This window comes from Rhinatrema bivittatum, chromosome 15 (genome assembly GCF_901001135.1).
Source record: "Rhinatrema bivittatum chromosome 15, aRhiBiv1.1, whole genome shotgun sequence".
In the NCBI taxonomy this organism is placed as follows: domain Eukaryota; kingdom Metazoa; phylum Chordata; class Amphibia; order Gymnophiona; family Rhinatrematidae; genus Rhinatrema; species Rhinatrema bivittatum.
This window is the reverse complement of record NC_042629.1, coordinates 21,005,320-21,026,707: the sequence shown is the minus strand read 5'-3', so window position 1 is coordinate 21,026,707 and position 21,388 is coordinate 21,005,320. Positions and strand designations below refer to the sequence as shown.

The 21,388-nt window shown below is 41.9% G+C and overlaps 1 protein-coding gene across 14 annotated transcripts in view; it reads left to right on the top strand.

The window, feature by feature from the left end:
- ROBO2 (roundabout guidance receptor 2) overlaps positions 1–21,388 on the top strand; it is a 1,949,228-nt gene that overhangs the window by 1,721,257 nt on the left and 206,583 nt on the right. For all 14 annotated transcript variants that reach the window (XM_029577976.1, XM_029577972.1, XM_029577965.1 and 11 more), the window contains one exon: positions 17,043–17,170. In XM_029577976.1, the coding sequence (XP_029433836.1) occupies positions 17,043–17,170 (128 nt within the window). The remainder of the gene's footprint in view (positions 1–17,042; positions 17,171–21,388) is intronic.

Genomic DNA, 21,388 nt, shown 5'->3' with positions numbered 1-21,388 from the left:
ATGGCGCTGGTGGCCCTTTGCCCTTATCATGTGACAAGGGCTACCAGTGCCATTGGTCGGCCCCTGTCACTTGGAAGGGGCAATGGATGGCCTGCGCCATTTTCTAAATATTTGTTAAAAACTATTGACTCTAGTAAAGCTGTAGTTATTTTTCTTGATCGATCTTCAGCTTTTGACTTGGTAAACCCTGCAATATTGTTGGCCAGACTAAAGAACATAAGAACATAAGAACATAAGAAATTGCCATGCTGGGTCAGACCAAGGGTCCATCAAGCTCAGCATCCTGTTTCCAACAGAGGCCAAACCAGGCCACAAGAACCTGGCAATTACCCAAACACCTAGAAGATCCCATGCTACTGATGCAATTAATAGCAGTGACTATTCCCTTAGGGGTAGATTTTCAGACGAGCGCGAATAGCCTACTTTTGTTTGCGCTCCAGGCGCAAACAAAAGTACGCTGGATTTTAGTAGATACGCGCGTAGTCGCGCGTATCGGCTAAAATCCTGGATCGGCGCGCGCAAGGCTATCTATTTCGTATAGCCTGCGTGCGCCGAGCCGCGCAGCCTACCCCCGTTCCCTCCTAGGCCGCTCCGAAATCGGAGCGGCCTAGGAGGGAACTTTCCTTTGCCCTCCCCTCACCTTCCCCTCCCTTCCCCTACCTAACCCACCCGCCCGGCCCTGTCTAAACCCCCATCCTACCTTTGTCGGGGGATTTACGCCTCCCGGAGGGAGGCGTAAATCCCCGCGCGCGAGCGGGACTCCTGCGCGCCGGGCCGCGACCTGGGGGCGGGTACGGAGGGCGCGGCCACGCCCCCCGGGCCGTAGCCACGCCCCCGTACCCGCCCCCAAAACGCTGCCGACACGCCCCCGAAACACCGCGACGACCGGGCCCGCCCCCGACACGACCCCGACACGCCCCCCTCCGAGAACCCCGGGACTTACGCGAGTCCCGGGGCTCTGCGCGCGCCGGGAGGCCTATGTAAAATAGGCTTCCCGGCGCGCAGGGCCCTGCTCGCGTAAATCCGCCCGGTTTTGGGCGGATTTACACGAGCAGGGCTCTGAAAATCCGCCCCTTAGTAAACTTGATTAATAGCAGTTAATGGACTTCTCTTCCAAGAACTTATCCAAACCTTTTTTGAACCCAGCTACACTAACTGCACTAACCACATCCTCTGGCAACAAATTCCAGAGATTTATTGTGCGTTGAGTGAAAAAGAATTTTCTCCGATTAGTCTTAAATGTGCTACTTGCTAACTTCATGGAATGCCCCCTAGTCCTTCTATTATTCGAAAGTGTAAATAACCGAGTCACATCTACTCGTTCAAGACCTCTCATGATCTTAAAGACCTCTATGATATCCCCCCTCAGCCGTCTCTTCTCCAAGCTGAACAGCCCTAACCTCTTCAGCCTTTCCTCATAGGGGAGCTGTTCCATCCCCTTTATCATTTTGGTTGCCCTTCTCTGTACCTTCTCCATTGCAACTATATCTTTTTTGAGATACGGCGACCAGAATTGTACACAGTATTCAAGGTGTGGTCTCACCATGGAGCGATATAGAGGCATTATGACATTTTCCGTTTTATTAACCATTCCCTTCCTAATAATTCCTAACATTTTATTTGCTTTTTTGACTGCTGCAGCACACTGAGCTGACGATTTCAATGTATTATCTACTATGACGCCTAGATCTCTTTCTTGGGTGGTAGCTCCTAATATGGAACCTAACATCGTGTAACTACAGCTAGGGTTATTTTTCCCTATATGCAACACCTTGCACTTGTCCACATTAAATTTCATCTGCCATTTGGATGCCCAATCTTCCAGTCTTGCAAGGTCCTCCTTTAATGTATCACAGTCTGCTTATGATTTAACTACTCTGAATAATTTTGTATCATCTGCAAATTTGATAACGTCACTCATCGTATTCCTTTCCAGATCATTGATATATATATTGAAAAGCACCGGTCCAAGTACAGATCCCTGAGGCACTCCACTGTTTACCCTTTTCCACTGAGAAAATTGACCATTTAGTCCTACTCTCTGTTTCCTGTCTTTTAACCAGTTTGTAATCCACGAAAGGACATCGCCTCCTATCCCATGACTTTTTAGTTTTCGTAGAAGCCTCTCATGAGGGACTTTGTCAAACGCCTTCTGAAAATCCAAATACACTACATCTACCGGTTCACCTTTATCCACATGTTTATTAACCCCTTCAAAAAAATGAAGCAGGTTTGTTAGGCAAGACTTCCCTTGGGTAAATCCATGTTGACTGTGTCCCATTAAATCATGTCTTTCTATATGCTCTACAATTTTGATCTTGAGGATAGTTTCCACTATTTTTCCCGGCACTGAAGTTAGGCTCACTGGGAAAGTCTGGGAATGGTTCTCATCTGTTATTTCTGATCGTGAGCAGCAGATAAAGATTGGGAATAATAATTCAGATTGGTTGGGATATACCTCAGGGTTCTATTTTATCACCCATTCTTTTTAATATATATTTGCAACCATTTTGTGTGCTAGTGGATTCTTATCATTTTTTTAACAGAGTATTTGCCATTGATATTCAGCTGCCTTTTTAAGTATCAGGAAATGTTATGTATTTAAATCTGATTTCGAACTGTCTTTCCTCGGTGAATGACTGACTTATAAAAAAATGCTTTGGTACTTAATTTTAATAAGACTGAAGCTTTATGGGTTTGATGAAATCCACGTCCATTTAACCTATCTGATTTTGTAGTTGGAGATAGAAAAATTCAGTTCCAGGACCATGTGCGGAATTTGGGGTTTTTTTTTTTCAATTCATCGCTTTTTTGTAAACATTTGAAATCAGTGCTGTTAGTTGGGTATTTTCAATTTAAACAATGGCACCATTTTAATTCATCCATATGAATTTAAAACTGTTGTTCAAGCATTTGTTTTAACTTCCCTTGCCTCAGTTTAGCTGGGTATGCCTAAGTATAGGATGAAAGCTGCTCAGATGCTGCAAAATTCTGCAGCAAGGCTTGTTTTGAAGGCTTCTCAGTGCAATCATCTTTTCCCTTTACTTCATCATTTACATTGGTTTCCAGTTGAACAAAGTTTTAACTTTAATTTTGAAATCATTGCAAGATTCTGCACCAAAGTATTTGAAAGATCTTTTTAAAGTTTATGTACAAATAGATGTTTGCGATCTGGTGATAAATACTTATTGGAATTACCACCAGTGAAATCAGTCCACATTCAGGAGTATTGGCTAGCTGTGCAGCAGGTATATGAGCAGGAAGATGTAAATAAGGCAATAACTTCTTAAGGCCTAGGGCAGGAAGACACAATTTACCTGAAGGATGCACATAAAAGGAGACATGACAGTGCTGTATTTCAATCAGTGGAATAATGCTATGGAATAGTTTGGCCACAGAATTATGTGCTATTTCATATTATAAATCCTTTAGGAAGACTTTAAAAATGTTTTTCTTCTAGGAAGCATTTCAGCATGTGCTGTTTTAAGTGATGAAAAGATGACTGGATATTGTGATTTAAATCTGTTTTATTTTAGATTATTTGGTGTATTACTGTTTTGTGCTGGGTGTTCCTCTTAGCCTGAATATAAATGTTTTAAATAAATACATAAATAAATACTAATTATTTGAACCCTAACTCAGGACCCCTTCAAAGGAAATCTAATTGCTGCTTCAGTTTTAGCATTCTCAGTTTCTGTTCTTCATAACATACCGACTTTCTTCATCAAGAAAATCCACAAAAAAATGTTATAAAAGCTAGCTGCAAATAATGTTGCTCTAAGACAAGCCCTTGAATGCATCAAGTTTGCTCCTCTGTTGTCAAGCTGCCTTCTCTGTTGTTTTAATTTAAATAAATTGTGCCCTTGCATGGCCTACTGTGTTACATTCTGCATAATCCTGTACAGCATGAAATGGGTCAGGCTCTATTCTCTTGTCTCTATTGACTATAGCTTGCAGCTGTAAAATAAAGAAGGAACAGCAAGATTTTGTTAAACAGAGAACCTGAAGAAAAAAGTCTAACAAAACTTGTAATAAAACTTCTTTCCAAGGGCTTATGGCAATATGTGTTTCTAATGCAGAATATGGACTATATAAGTAAAATAAGTGTAGTAAATTCAAGAACTTAAGTGCTTTAACATACATAAATGATGGAGAAAGCACTTTACAAATGATCTTTAGATATTAAATTGTGACCCTGTTTGGTAAAGTAGGCAAAATACCTCAGCAAGATTAAACGTCACCAATTAAGAAGTGAATAGTAGGGAAATGAGATAGGGATGATTCCTCTCATGTGGTATATTGGCATTTACTCTTCTGAGTGAGAGTACTCTCAAGGGATACAGCCATTAAAAGTCAAAATCAAGCATTACAGGTAATCTGCAACAAGAGATTACTGTAAATAGAACAATTATCTTTAGTATTTTCCAGTCTCATCCAGCACCATAGTACTCAATGGAAAATGGTTTGTCCTCATTTGTGAAGTAGTTAAATATTCCTGACTTGTTTAAAGGAGACCATTTGGGCTGTAACCTCCAAAATGTCGGAATGCTTACTTTCTCAAATAGCTGTAAAATGATATTTTAGTTTGGAAAGTAATAATAGAACTGCACTAACAAAATCACTCCCCCCCCCCCCCCCCACCCTTCCACTGTCCCTAAACAGATTGCTAGACACAAACTCTCTATTCTTGAATGGTGCTTCTTGCTCTAGAAGATGCTTCCTGATAGGCACCAGAGAACAAAGAATTAGAGGAAAATCAGGTATAGGGCAACACAAAGCCATAAGTTATGGAGAAAATATGTTTGACTTCATATTGGAATAGATTTTAAATATGTTTTAGCTCTCAAACATGTTTAGGGGGTGACAGCCCCGCTCACCAGGCACACAGACACAACTGAGGCATAATGACAGAGGCCACACTAGTATGCAGAAAACTTTTGTTTTATGGAAATCAATTGGCTGCAGCATAACATCAGATCATCTGAACAAATACATATGTAAGATAATAACATTCTTATACAATATATCCTATTCGGACAAACCATAACTGTTGGACACAGCCGTGAAAATGGTCCTGCGGTACCAAAGCCTTATATGCCCCATCAAGGTTAGAGCTGCACCCTGATCTGTAAAAGTCAGGGTATGGAGTTCCATTGCTGTAGTCCCAGACCTCTACCATCAAAGCAGAGAGCTATGTCCATAACGTTGACAGCATTGTGGCTGCACATGCGATGTAACTTGTAGCTGAATACTCAGAGTAATCTCGCTGCCACACTTGCAATGAATTGTTGCGGCAAACTTTTGCAGTGGGAACTTGCCAGGTTCTTATGGCCTGGATTGGCCACTGTTGGAAACAGGATGCTGGGCTTGATGGACCCTTGGTCTGACCCAGCATGGCATGTTCTTATGTTCCCACTATGCTGCAAGATACCCAACAGCTTGTCTTCCATCCACCCTTATTTGGGCTGGTGGGCGGGCAAAGCTGTTGATCTGGTGAAAAAGGGCTCAGGAACGCCCAAAGCCAGCCTTAAATGACTGTGGGTGGGGCCCCAGCAAGCCCCTCCCTTCACTGTTCCCATAATCCCCTCCCTGTGGACATTATCCTAACTCCTCCTATGCCCTCCTCATTCCCCACCCTCTTTCCTGCCCCTCACCCCCTGTCTCCCTAAGCCTTCTTGTCTGCTCATGGGCTTTCCCCACCCATGTTGTGCCTGCATTCCCCAAAGGCGAGATCGCCTGCTCTTCTGAAGGGAGTATATCATCTGGGTTGTGTAACCTGCTTCCCCAATGAGCTGGGAAAGAAACTGCTTTTACACTGTAAAATGAATTGCTTTTATACATCATGGAATGTGTTTAAGGCTTCAACAACAGCTAACGAAACCTTGTTGCCCACATAATAACATAGTAAATAATGGCAAATAAAGACCATAAAGGCCCATCGAGTCTGCCAAGCAGCGATTTTAACAAGTTTCAAATTGTGCTACTACAGCTCCTTTGTGTTGGTACTGTGTCCCCACCATACATTCATGCATTTGTTTATTAGGCCAATGTACAAATAATAAGATGCTAACTTTCAAATGGGTGCACATACACATGTGTATGTTGGCGTGCCCAGGGACACGGGGGTTTTATAACTTGTCCGCATGTTATAAGATAGGCTGGGCATGTGCATAAATACGCCCAATTTTAAGCTTGTGTGTGCCCAGCTGCATAAATCGGGTTTTGGCTGCTTAAATCAGGGAATTTTAAAACTGGCGCGTGGCTATACCATGACCTGCTTCACCAGTTCGTCCCCCAGTTCGCCTGGTGAAGAACTAGGTCTTCAAGACCCCCCCCCCCCCCCCCCGGTTTAATAGCCTGCGTTCCCCCCACAACCCAGACCCCTCAAAACCCTTCTGCAATGCCTGGATAGACTTACACTTTGTCAATAGCAGAAGTAAAGTTACCTGGTAGTGGACCTGGGTGCGCACCTGGTCATGTATTTACACACACATCTCTCAGCCCCACTCTGAAATGCCCATGCCTCACCCAGGCCATGCCTCTCTATGAATCCGAGTGAGATGGGCATGCTGCGGGAGCTGCATGTACATCTGGGCAGCATTCAAAATATGGTGGGTGCACATAAGCCCTACATCCACACACATCTCCCAAGTTTGGCACACACTGCTCTTTTAAGACTACTTATGCTCCTTCTTTAGATTTATTTGGTCTCTAAATCTCATGGCTGTATCATCTTTTCTTGATTATTATTTTGATCCACAAAAAAATTCACTGCCTACCAGGAATCCATGTGATAAATAAAATATTGTTATAAAGTTTTATTCTTCTAAATATGGAGTAACCTGAGTCCCAGTAACCAAGCTGGAGCAGATCTATTATACAAAAGTAAATAGAACAGAAATAGTAAAAATGACATTGCACGCCCCAAACCTCATACGAATAATTGAGTCATACAACTCAGCTAGATTTAGCGATATTTGAGTCTGTATATCAGCAAGCTATAAATATTTTCATCTCTCCTGATTCTGTTCTACTTCTGTTATGATTGTTTTTGACTTTCCTTAGTATTAGCTACACCTTCACTTTAGTTTTGTTATATTTGCGAGCTGAGAAAAGGGATATGTGATGCAGTTTTATACTACTGGCAGAGAAAGGTGTGACCACAAATGGCACAAATTCTACACCAGCTCTGCTTCTTATATAAGTTCTCTCTAAGTGCCCGTTCCTTACCACTGTCACAGACAGAATGCAAGTATGAGGCTAGAAGGTCCTTTGTTTGCTCTGACTCAATTTCTCGCTATTTTTGTATCCTCAACCACGTCACAGAATTAGGGGAACATTTTAACTTCTAGTCTACCACAAGGAGGTCTTAGCTCCTCATCCAAATTAGACGGTGCATGAAACAGCCCCCCAGTGATGGTGGTAGAAGTGGTAGAGGCAGTATCCGAGTTTCAGAAAGCATGAGATAGTCACAGTTGTGGAGAAGCAAAGGGTAAAGCTGGAGGTTGTCAGGTCTGTGGTATGATGGTAGGAGAGAAGAATGGGCAGACTTGATTGACTTTACCATTATCTACCTACCATTATTTCTTTCACTGAGTTTTCTGAAAAAGATGTAGACATTTTACCTCTCTTAAAAGGCTAAATCTAGAAAAAGCAGAATCATTATAGCACTGTCTGCCCAGCAAGTTCGGGAATTGTCCTAGGGAAATTGAAGTAGTAGCTTTCTTAAACTGGGTTTTAATTTAATTTTTAATACCATGGTAATGACCTTAATAATATCACATTTTGGACCTAACAAGTATAATAGCCTATAAAACAGGGGCATCATTTAACAGGATCCCTTATGATGATGATTTCATATTGTTATTAGGAAAGTAGGACTCCAATTTAATTTTGGCATAAGTAGAAATAGATGTTTTTTATAATGCACTGGGGACTCCTCATTTTCAGTGCATTGTTGACAGTAATTTATACAAGAAAAGGCTTATAACAAATTAGTTATAAAGGAAAATGAAAGAAGTTGGATCAAAATGTATAGTAAGCACTGCAGTTTCATGCTTCATGTAGCTGTTATATTATGCAATGATTTTTGCTGTGTTTTTATAATTATGCATGTATGCGTTAAAGGAATATGTGACTTTTTTGTACACAGGTTGTGCAAATACTATGGGAGCAAGCCTAAATATAGATTAAAAATATCACTGTAACATGCCAGATGGAAAAAGGGCACCCAATATTCTATACTCTCATCAAATGACAATTATCAGTGGTATATAGTCACTGATAAAATTGTTTTACGTAATGCATACACTATTATTACCGAAAAGTAATGCAAGCTAGGCATTGCCCCAAAGGGAGAATCTTTTGATAGTAGTTAGAGGAAAAACTAAATTTCAGGCTTATCAGTTGTACTAATTCATTTAGATATTAAATATCTATAGACAAGAAAATGTGTTTGTTATGACTGAATCATGTGGCTACTAATCCAAAATCCTACATTGCATCATAAGCCAACTAATGGTCAGGCAGATTTAACAGTGATTACATTAAATGTGCTTTTGTGCCATAGAAATGTCAGGTGTGTGCAGCTGAGCATTATTATCAAGGAGTAGATTTTAAGTAGTGCGTTTTTATTTCAAAGTTTAGATACAGTAGGTTTGGGAGCATTTCGATCATGGGACTGTCCAAGGTGCGCATTTCAAGGATTTTGGTGCTCTTTCCAGTTGCAGAAGGCTTCTGACCCATGCATACTGCTAGGACATGCAGGATTATTTTAAAATATGCCCACATTTTCGTGTATTCTGTCTAACTTGCAGTTAATTTCCATAGTGCTGCATTGCCTCACAGAAGTTCAATTCAGGAGTTCTTGCCTAAAGCAGGATAAAATAGTTCAGTGTTCTGATGATAATTTTTCACAATAAAATAATATACATAACAGTCCTGAAAGTAATACAGTTCACATTTGAGATGTAATGCACATTATTTATTGTAGAAAGTAGATACTGAATATTGATCCTTAGTGTCCTATTTTAGTCATAGTTCGGCTGGACAGATGGCAGTGGTTTTGAGATGATTTGGTTTTCTAGGGCTTAATGTATTTTTTGCAATTTTTTTTTTTTTTTATTTAAGTGAACTGAGGTCTTTATCCTACTTTGTCACAGCTGGTTATCAATCAATCTGAGTTCATGGTAAAGTGGTGATAGCTCATGTTGTCCAGGGTCCAGATCTGATTGGGTTGCAATTTTCAGCAATGTTTAGGTGACAAGGGAAAAAAAACATCTTTATGGCAGGGACTGTCAATGTGCCGTTGTATAACTGTCATTTATCAAAAACGGCAACAAAGAAAGGATTCATTCAGTCTAGTCACTGCCAAATTTCACAATCAAAATCACCCAATTTCTATTATTCTCCTCACCAGCTATGGATTTATTTAATCTGCTCTGGATTGAATTAACTGCATATTCTAGTCATTAGGCATGGAAGGAGAGCAGTGCTACATGATATTTTGAAAACTGCTGGTTTGTATCTCCCCACACATTGGCCAGTTGTGGCAAAACTCTCCCAAAACTCTGCACTAAGTGAAAAGTTAAGGACCTTAAAGGTTTTAACAGAATAACTAATATATTTAACTGTAGTTAGGTGTTGAACCAACTTGAGAATTCAGAAGAAGTAATGCAAAATATACAATATTTTAGGTGTTCCCTTATTAATATATTGTGATGTATTAATTTTGTACTGAACAGATATCGGGGCAGATTTTCGAAGGCTACGCTCGTAAGCCGAGAAAATCTGCACCTGCGCGCGAGCCCCGGGACGTGCGTATGTCCCGGGGCTTGCAAAAAAGGGGCGGTCCAGGGGCGTGGCCGGGCCATGGTGGCAATTCGGGGGTGGGCCGGGGCTTGGCTGGAGGCGTGGCGGCGGTCCGGGGGCGGGGTCGAGTGCTCCAGCACAGGCCGGGGCATGGTGTGCGGGCAGGCGTAACTTTTGGAGTAAAGGTGGGGGGGATTTAGTTAGGGATGGACGATGGGTTAGATAGGGGAAGGTGGGGGAGGGCCGGAAAAAAAGTTCCCTTCAAGGCCGCTCCGATTTCAGAGCGGCCTTGGAGGGAATGGGGAAAGCCATTGGGGCTCCCCTCGGGCTTGGCGTGCACATGGTACACATGTGTGCACCCCCTTGCATGCGCTGAGCCTGGATTTTATAACATGGGCACAGCAGCGTGCTCATGTTATAAAATCAGGCGTAGATTTGTTCACGCCGGGTTGCATGAACAACTCTACACCCGCGCGTAGATTTTAAGATCTGGCCCATTATGTAGCTGTCCCTCGCTGACATTTTTGAATCAGTAGGTTATAAATTTTGCAAATAAATAAATACAGTATTGTTTTCTGATGTGAAAAAACTTGCACGTAAAGGGGCAGATTTTCAAAGGGTTATGCACGTAAGATACGCCCCTAACCCTCAAAAAGCTGCCCCTGCCTGCCCCTGCGCACGCTGAGCCTATCTTGCATATGTCCCAGGGCTTGCAAAAAGGGGCGGTCCGGGGCGGGGCGTGGCCTGAGCCTCCAATATCTGTTCAATACAAAATGTTATAAAATCGGGCGTAGATTTGTTCGCGCTGGGTTGCGTGAACAAATCTGCGCCCGCGCGCAGGTTTTAAAATCTGCCCCATAATAAACTATCCTCCATGCATTTTATCATACTGCCCTTCTCATCCCATCACTTCTCATGTTTGCAAACACTTATAGCTGAAAAGTAACAAATAATACAATTGTAGAAAACCAATACGCTTGTATAATTTACATACGTATGATTGTAGATTCTGTAATAAGGGTTGGCCTTGCACTTCTTGGTTTACCCAGGTATAGTATCATAATCTGATCCTTTTTTGGGCGAATGGATGTCTGACATGGAGATTCATCTCCACATCTTGTCTAAAAGTAGATTTTAAAACATCGATCCATGGCTAAACCAGTTAGAATGCAGTATTTTAGCTCCTTCTATGTTGAGATTCTGTATTTATTTGCTAAGAAACGTATGTTCTGCTTGGTTAATCAAGCAGAATTATAATTGGGATCAGTTTTAAGAACAATTTTGATGAGGTGCATTTGACCAAGAAATCCCTTTTTCGTGGACATCTCTTGCTTTCACAATGAAATTGTGAACCCTCATGGATAGGTTTGGTTAAATTTGACACATTGCTAAATTGATGCCAATATTTTTTTTGGCTAGGTTTGGATCTTTTCACCAAGGTCCAAATGGTCTCAGATTCATATTTACATTTTCAAGCCACTATTTTGAATATAAATATCTTTCAGTTCTTCATATTATTTGACTGGAAATATTCACATATCTTTGAACAAATCTGAGTAAATCCAGATTTATAAAAACAAGCTAGAGAGTCTGATTTAAACCAGATCAAAGGTGATTTTGATGATCTAAATAAATCTGATTTTGATATTTACAGATGTGAACCTGGATTTGCACTGGGACAAATAACATTTTGACCCCCTCTTATATGATTAATGTGTTGACAAATTATGAGCCAATAGCCTTGTTACATTCTGGGGTAGATTTCCAAAGGGTTATGCGCATAACCCCGAAAACCTGCCCCTGCGCGCGCCAAGCCTATTTTGCATAGTCTCGGCGGCACATATATGTCCCGGGGCTTTGAAAAAGGGGCGGGAAGGGGTTGGGGAAGTGGGCGTGGCACCGATCCGGGGGCAGTCCGGGGGTGGGACCGAGGCCTCCGGCACAGCGGCTGTGCTGGGGATGATGCGCTAGCAGCTGGCTGGTGTGCGCAAGATACGCCTGCCAGAGGCAGGTGTAAGTAAATAAAACAAGGTGGGTGGGATTTAGGTAGGGCTGGGGGTGTGTTAGATAGGAGAATGGAGGAGAAGGTGGGAGGGAGCGGAAGAAAAGTTCCCTCCGAGGCCCCTCTGATTTCAGAGCGGCCTTGGAGGGAACGGGGAAAGCCATCAGGGCTCCCCTTGGGCTCGGCGCGCGCAAGGTGCACAAGTGTTCACCCCCTTGCGCGCGCCGACCCTGGATTTGATAACATGTGCATGGCAGCATGCACATGTTATAAAATTGGGTGTTCATTTGTGCGTGCCAGGTAGCATGCACAAATGTACCCCGCACGTGCAGATTTTAAAATCTGCCCCTCTGTAAAAGATGCCCGCTTAAAACAGATCAGGTTCAGAGATTTCTCTGTAATAGTGCAAAGCTTATGGAATTCTTTGCCACTAGATTTGAGGATGATTACTTAATTTGACTATATTTCATAAACACTTAAAGGCCCATCTATTTTGTGAAGATTTTACTTAATCTTCAGAGTGCATTATGTTTGAAACATTGTGTTAAGTATATTGAATGAATATTTTAGAATTTAATGTTTCTTTTCAATTTTATGTTTTTAGTTTTTATATTTTATTATAATCTGCCCAGCACAAATGGTTTCTACTATGGGCAGAATATAAATATTTTAAAATAAAATAAATAAGGAGAGTGAATGGGTATATGAATGCTGTAAATCCAGAGTTCATGGTATGATGCTCCAAGAGGATAGACTAAGACCAATATCAGGATAAAAATATTTTTTTTTTGTTTTTTAGTTTGTTTTTGGGAGGGTTTTTTCTTCACGAATTATGGTTTACTAGCCGTTAAGCCCGTTAAAACGGGCGAGATTCCATCGGTCAGACTAGCACGGTTAGACCCGCTATGTTCTCCACAACTTCCCTTTTCCTTCCATCCCCTCTCATCTTTCCTTTCCTTCCCCTCTCACCTCATCTACAACCTCTTCCCTCTCCCAGCCCTCCTCCACTCTTTTTTCTCTGCTCCAGAACTTCTTACCCTTCTCACTTGTTCAGTCATATCCTCTTCCCTTTTCCTTCCCCTCTCACATTCCCTTTCCTTCCCCTTCCCCTTCTCCCTCAGCCCTCCTCCACGCCTTTTCTCTACTCCACTTTACCCTTCCCACTTACTCACATCCTCTTCCTTCCATCCCTTCTCATCTTCCCTTTCCTTCCCCTTCCCTCTCCCTCAGCCCTCCTCCACTCCCTTTTTTCTGTACTCCACAATTTTACCCTCCCCACTTACATCCTCTTTCTTCCCCTCCCACCTCCTCCACAACTCCGACCCTCTCCCTCAGCCCTCCTCCACTCCCTCTTCTTCTCTTATCGCGGGACGCGCGTCTCACCACCGGGGGTCTCTCGCGCGTGCCTCTCCACCAGGCTCGTTGCTGGCCCGTCCGATGCTCGGTGATGAGGCCGCGAGAGAAAGACTCCCGGAGACCTCCCATTTTTGTCTGTGCCGCCGTTGCTTCTCCCCGTGTGAGAGAGAGACCCCCGGAGACCTTCTGTACTGCCGCCGCCGTCGCCGCTGCTCCTCCCCACTACTTCCCAGCACCATGTTGCTGCCCTCTGACCGACGTGCTCTTGCACATGTGCAGTAGAGCTGCTCTCTACTGCGCATTTGCGGCACGTCGGTCAAGCCTCATTTATCTAGTTATGGTTTATAGAATGTTTGATTTATTTCATTCTTGTTAAAAAAAAAAAAAAAACAAAACAAAAAACCCATAACAAACATTAAACAAACAAAAAAAATGACCATAAAAAATAAAATGGGGCCTTCCATCCCATTACTACTCCCATCCCTCCCACCTAGAAAATGGTTGGGGCCAGGATCTTCCCCAGCCTCCACTTACCCTGTCCAGTGGGGAAACCCTAGTGAGGCCTCGGCCCAGGCTGAAGCCTTGGCCTTGCATAGGCTGGTGCCTGGGCTGAGACCCAGGCCCAATGCCAGGACCAGAGCCCAGGCCAGATCCTGATCCCTGGGCCTTGGCTTAGGCTGGAGCCCAGGCCTAGGCTTGATGCTGCGGCTCAACCCGAAGACCAGGTTCCAATGCCTCGACTCAACCCAAAGGCCGGATCCCAATGCAGGAACATTGGCCTGGACCCAGGTCTGACACTGAGGCCTGGCCTGGGGGCTAAGTCCTGATGCCTGGGCCTCAACCTAGGGTCAGGCACAGGCCCGGAGCCCAGGCCTCGCAACTCCGTTGACACTGTCCTTTAAACTGACACCATGTGCTGGGATTGCGCCATTATGATGATACCGCATATCAAAATAGTGCTGTATATCTAAATGGCATTGTCCACTGGGGTGAATGCACTCGAGCTAATTAACTCTGGTGCAACCACAGTGCACAGCATCAGTTTAAAGAAGAAAGAAGAGTACAATGTCAATGGAGCTGTGAGGCCTAGGCTCTGGCATTGGGCATGACCCTAAGCCAAACCCTTGCCCAGGCAAAGGCCCACGTGTCAGGACTCAGCCTCCAGGCGGGGCCCCCAGTATCGGGTCTGGGCCAAGGTCCTGGTATCAGACCAGTCTGGCCGGGTACCAAATGAATCAGATAAGTCACTGATTGAGGGTCTCGGGTCCTCAATCAGTAACTCAAGCCTTGGGACTAGGCTATGACCCCTGCTTTGGGCCTTGGCCAATGCCCTAGGTGAGTCCCCAGCCTTGGGCCCAAGCTTTCGCCTGATACATTCATTTTAAACAAATGCAACAAATAAGGTTTATTTCATTTGGGGGCCCTCAATTCATTTTGAGACACACCCCCCCCCCCCCCAAAATGAAACAAATTGCACTTATTAATCACATTTTTTTAATTAGTTGAAAAAAATGTACATCCCTGGGAAATATTTCTACATGGAATTCCTTGGGGATACATTAAATGACCAACTGGTGAAGAAGGACATGATGGCAAAATTCAAGAACTTCTGGAATAAGCACCTTGAATTCCTGGTTGTGAAGAAATGAGGAGAAAGCTGAAAATCAACTGGGGTATATGGCACTGCAAAATATAGGAAGCTGAGTGGACTAAAAAGATCTTGAGGTCTTTATCTGCTGTAATATGCTGTGGTTAACAATTCATTTGGCAATTGACAACACTTAAAGCCAATATACTAAACTGCATTACATCAGTTGTTAACATGGTGTTTATTGTGCATATTATTGGTTGATGTAACAAGATGCAAAATAAGCATCAGGTAACCCAGATTGTAAAATATACACTTAAAATATGCATATTAATGTGAATGGTAATGTAAAAACTTAACTAAACATGCCTATGTTGTAGCTAAGTTTTTTGCTTTAATGCACCTGAGTTACATTTTGCACGTTATAATGCATGCTGGTATTTTGCTATACTAATAGATAATGAGCTATTTAGCATACTTTTGTATATCATTACATCATTAGAATAAATTTTGCCTTAACACTAACACAAGCTGGTTTATGTGCATTAATAGTGCTTTTTACACGTTGATTTCTTGCATTACATATTGCAGGCATTACCATTAATGCAGTTTAGTACTTTTGCCCCTCAGCAATTTTTTTCTTGCTAATTTTTATTTGATTCTTGGGGAGCACATCTTTTGCAGGTTGTTCCTATTTTAGTCACTCACTCTCGGCATGAGGGTCTAATGAGAGCAAGAAACTCATCTCCATCAAAATCTGACCTACAGCAGTGCCATCATGATACATCCAGGATATTAATACAACCTTTTCAGGAGAAAAAGATATTTAAACAACAGAGGGCGTGGCACACTGCTTTAAGAAATGCAAAAATAAATAATAAAAGTTAAAGGATTATGAAACTGAAACTTTTTTGGAAGAAAGTGGAGCCAGGCTAGTATAATCAAGGCACAATTACAATTGTAATTTACAATTTCAGTAAGACAGGAACATGGCATTCACTTGGGAACATGAGACATCCTTGGTTAAATCAACAGCACTAAGCTCTGCTTCTGCCTGTGCAGAGTTTTACATGTTGGATGCTGCCACGTAATATTTGACATGGGTGTCAACTGGTTGAAAGCATCAGTTATGATTGTCATTGGCCAGGTTGACGAGAAAGTCTTTGTTTCCTTTAACTCATTGGAGATGTTTTTCTCAGCAAGAGAAGCCCACAGTAGGAGATAGATTTAAATCCTGAGTTGCATTGCTTTTGCTAACCAGTTTGAGGCCTATTTCCAAACAGTGTTAACAGGCTAGCATTGTTAAATTTCTGCATTAGCTCTGATTGATACAGTTACATTAAAATTAACTGATTAATATGCAAAATTTACTATCCAGATCATTTAAATATAACATAATTAATATGTTTGCTCATCCTAATGCAGACTTTTACACAAAACTCCTCTCTAGAGGTGTGGTGTTGGTATTAAATATGTGCAGTAACACAATTTTTAATGCAGAAATCAATATATGCCATTTAGTGAATGATGCATTAGCTGTGCTGCCCATACGTGTGTTACAATTGTGCATTAATGCACGTATTTAGCGCACTTTAATAACTCTGCCCCTACTTGTTCAGGGTTGAATATAAAAAAGGAATAGTGTCAAAGCATAGAAAATGGGATTCTTTTGTTTTTCTGCTGAGCACTTTTTTTTCAGTCTCCCCAGCTTTTTAATTATTGATTGCAATCAATATTAATGCTTCTTTGAAATGAAGAGTTTTCCCCTGTGGTAGTGTTTCCCCCCTTTCACTGTTACATACGAAGTCCACAGTAGTCTTAAACTCATCTTTCCAACCTGAATTGCTTGGAAATAACATGATGTAATGTATCATGGGAGTGTGTGGCTCATCTTTGACTGTAAGTGGGTGAACAATTTTAAAGGAAAAAAAATAGCAAAATGTGATTCTTGCAACTGAAGACATGATAAATCTCCTCTGTCATGGATTGTGAATTGGTATCTGCTAGCTTAATGCTGCCATACCTCAAAGAGCAGAGTGATATTATTAATAGTACTCTAATAGTGAGTGAACATATAGTAACACTAATTTTATGGCTGTAAAGTTTTTAACTAATGCATACAGCAATAAAAATGTCATAGAGATTAATATCCAGTAGAATTGTCTAATCTTAGATAATACATGGTTTTGGAAAGATGGATCCAGATCTGTACACTTCAGGTGATGTATTTTGTCGTCAGAATTGTCAGCTGCTTAATGGTTCCCATTGCCTTGTTCTACATCATAGGTATGATATTAAGGATGACTACACCTTGCGAATTAAAAAGGCCATGAGTACTGATGAAGGCTCTTACACATGTGTTGCTGAGAACAGAGTTGGGAAAGTGGAGTCCTCAGCTACTCTCACAGTTCGAGGTATGTACCAAACAATTCAGAAGAAAGAAGCCAATGGAAAGATTACATATGCATTTACAGCAGATTCTTCTTGAAAGCACAAAGCTTCTTGTTAAAATAAACATACATCTGAATTTCTATTCATGGAAAATAAGCTTTGTTAAGATATATGTGGTTGATTTAACCATGTAAAAGTATTTTCTGTGGTAGGAATTCAAGTTATTTCAAATTGAGAGATCCATGAATAGGACATGTGCAAATTTGCATTCTGGATTAGAGAGCAGTAAATTAAGACTTTTTCAATTGATAAATATGGCTTTGTGTTAGGTCAGTTGTCAGGAAGGGGCCACTAGAGAGCAGAGTTAGTATTATTGAGCATATAATTGAAGTACCTGTCTATACTTTTGAGAGTTAGAGTGCCATGACATCACAAAATGTCATGGCACATGATGACCTGAATATGCATGCAATTAAAACAGACTATGGTGAAAGAGTGATTTAACATGCAGATTTTAACCACTTTGGCAGATAGCACCTTGGAGAAAGGATTCTAAAGACTATTCAGTCTCCATGTTCCACTCATATTGAACAAGACGTTTGCTTGCATTTTCATATTGATGCTTTTAGTCAGAAGGATTAAGGGCCTCATTTTCCAAGCACTTTACCGCGTGCGATAAATTCGCAAATCAGTTATTTGGTATTCAGGGGGCGGAGTTGGGGCGGAGCATATGTAAAGCGGGAACCTGTTTATCGTGTGCGGCGAAACAGCCGCAGTGTTAGCGCGGCTGCTATCGCGGCTAATAACTACAACCCTCAAATTTGCGTTATGGACTGCGCTACGGGCCAGAAAAGGATTATCGCCATCCACGATATATGAGAGAGAGAGAGAGAGAGAGAGAGAGAGAGAGAGAGAGAGAGAGAGAGAGAGAGAGAGAGAGAGAGAGAGAGAGAGAGAGAGAGAGAGAGAGAGAGAGAGAGAGAGAGAGAGAGAGAGAGAGAGAGAGAGAGAGAGAGAGAGAGAGGAGAGAGAGAGAGAGAGAGAGAGCGCCTTACTATAGTGCCTGTGCCCTAGACAGGTATTTTAATCCCTATGGGAGGGCCACCTACTAACTCGGGGTGGGGATTAGGTATCAGCGTCGGGGGTTGGGGGCCACTTTCGCATTCCACATGAGACCTACGGAAAGGTCTCTAGTGAAGATTTGCTGGCCGTCGGAGTGAGGAAACTCACTCCAAGAGGAGATTTGGGCAACGTTCTCTCCACCTAGCTTGTTGTTGCCCAGGTAGAGTGTCCAGCAAGCTAGGTGGAGAGAACGTTGCCCAAATCTCCTCTTGGAGTGAGTTTCCTCACTCCGACGGCCAGCAAATCTTCACTAGAGACCACTGTTCTTTCCGTAGGTCTCATGTGGAATGCGAAAGTGGCCCCCAACCCCCGACGCTGATACCTAATCCCCACCCCGAGTTAGTAGGTGGCCCTCCCATAGGGATTAAAATACCTGTCTTGGGCACAGGCACTATAGTAAGTCTCTCTCTCTCTCTCTCTCTCTCTCTCTCTCTCTCTCTCTCTCTCTCTCTCTCTCTCTCTCTCTCTCTCTCCCTCCCCCCCGGCGCCTGAAATAGGCTGTCCGGATGCTAATGTTTTCGCGAATGGCGAAAACATTGCCGCACGCGATGTTTCCCCACTGCACCAAAGAAGCCTCATTTGCATTGGTAACGCCCCCTAATGCGTTACCAATGCGATATTGGAAAATGAGGCCCTAAGAATGGTCAGATTAAAGGTCCATCTACCAGTGTTCTGCCGCTGACAGGAAGTATCTAAGGAATAGAATATGTAAAGTACAGTGTAGGGGGTTATGCATGGCAAAAACATTTATTTTGTTTTCATTTCATTTCTGTCATTGCGCATATCAAAATGTCAGGGGAAAAGTGAAATGTATTTATTTAAAAGGAGATGAATGCATGTAGTATTCTGGATGGGAAACAACACAAAACAAGAACAGCTATTTCTCTGGCATTTTAAAACAACAACACATCCCCTAGTAGCCTATCCTTTCATAGCCTTCCAATTGCCAACAGTCTTGTTTTAATAATATGGAGAGCCTAGGATGCCATCTCTGACAGTTAGGTTGAAGTTCCCTAAATTTTGGCTAATCCCTTTTTGAACTTGGTGAACTATTTGCTACCTCAGAATGCAATGTAACAACACCAATGTTCCTGGCTTTCTTTCTTGGAAATATTCAAATATTATGAGGAGAAAATAGAATAATCAAGTCAAATGAAAGAATTGCTACATAGTCCTGATAAAAACTGATAGAAATGCAATTGTGCCTTTCCTGTGCACAGCAGAATTTAGTGATGAGCTTGGCCTGTAATGCAATATCTGAGACTAATTTGCTGTAAAGTCATGTATGGCTGAGCCTTTCCTAAAAATAAGAAAATCTTTTGCAGCAAGTCTCATGAATGTGATATTCTAGTGCTTAAAATAGTTTCCCTCTATTATTCTAAAGATAAGCAGCCATTTGCTACGCTGGATGCCAGCACTATTTCACAGTTTAGTGATGCGTGGTGAAGGCAGACGGGCTGTGAAAGGTTAATAAAAACATTTTTAGCATAATCTTTGCTCCCGTTTTTTTTTTCATACACGCTAAATCAAATGTTCAAAGTCTCTGTTGATTGCTTTATTGGAATGGAGGTCAGCTGGCTCAAGAGGCCAGCTCTCATTTCCATCCATTTAATGCAGGAACACAGTTTCATTTTATTTGTCAAAGCCAAAGTGCAACAAAAAGTTAACCTGATAGCTTTACAAGGGGAAGTTTTGACACTTAGCAGATAAAATAGGGTTTTGGATGGCTCCATTTGCAGTGGTATTACCAACATGTATTCTGTGGATAATAAATAATAACATAGCCTTGCTGTTGTAATATGGAAAATTGCTTTGCCTTATTGGATATTGCCAGCTGAGGATGGCGAGTTTTCAATGCCCCAGTTTTTACGGAGCTGTGTGTGCCAGCATGGCATGATGCATCCATGATTTGTCTCCTACTTTGCGAGATTATCTCAATTGAGATGATAGTTAAGAATTCTTCCATTGCTAGGAAAACAGAGGGGAAAGAAAAGATACCACCCTGGAACATCAGGTCATAGTTTTCAATAAGGATGTGTTGTGACTGAAAATGGACAGTTTCTAGATTTGGCCACAACAGTGGCGCCTTCAGGCCATAAAATTGGTGCTGTGGTTATGGCGGTCAAGGGGTGTTGTGCAATATTTGACTCCCAAAACAGTGCAACAGATGCTCAGTCTGGTTTATGACAAACAGAGCTATTCCTGGTTGACATTTGCGTATTGCAAAGTTGACATCTTTTTAATGTTGTGCACATAAGGATGAAAGGAGTAAACATTTGCTATAATTTGGAACAGCTGATAACACACATTTTGCTATGGACACAAGAAAGAAGAAACCCTTTAGAAAAAGAGAACCAAAAGTCTCAGTTTATAAAGAGATATATGTTTATCATGCATCTCAGGAAAAAATACATGATAAATCAATCCCAAGGTCTATTGATTGTTGAAAGTGATAAATCAGTGTGGTGTTCCTGCACAAATCTGAATGGCATACATATCATAGACCCTATAATTCCATGGGGTTTTTACTATTTGCCATGTATGGTAAAACACCTTGAAAAATATAGTCCATCTGCCATCAAGAAATAGCTTGTTTTAACAACTAGCTTTAAACTTGCTATCACATTGTAGCACATTTAATCTGTGTGTCATCCCCAGAAAGATTATTTTTATGAAACAGAGGTTAACAAAGCGATTTGGGAGTTTCTGGATTTAAGAATCTGTGGCTATTCCAAGCCTATTTGTCATATTTTCATCAGCATTGTGAGTGGAAAGCAGCAATCTGCCTTGAGCTACAGCATCTGTTACTGGAGGAGAGGAATGGGGTCTTGGCCTTTCTCCGTAGCATTCATTGCTGTTCTGATTGACTGTGTTTAAAATATAGTTGTTTAAATCAGGAAATGGGAACAGAGTACTGTTAGCTTCCCAAAACAATAAAACATTAAAATCAATAGAATACTTGGGCAGAGTTGAAGCCTCTTTTAGGATAACTAATTGGTTGCCCGAGAAAGGAGCCTCAACAGTCCCAAAAGCTTGCATCTGAAAGCTAATCTAATGTTAATCTTCTTATCTACCCAGCTACCAGGAGTGTGCATTCGTTCCCTACGAATTGGTAATCC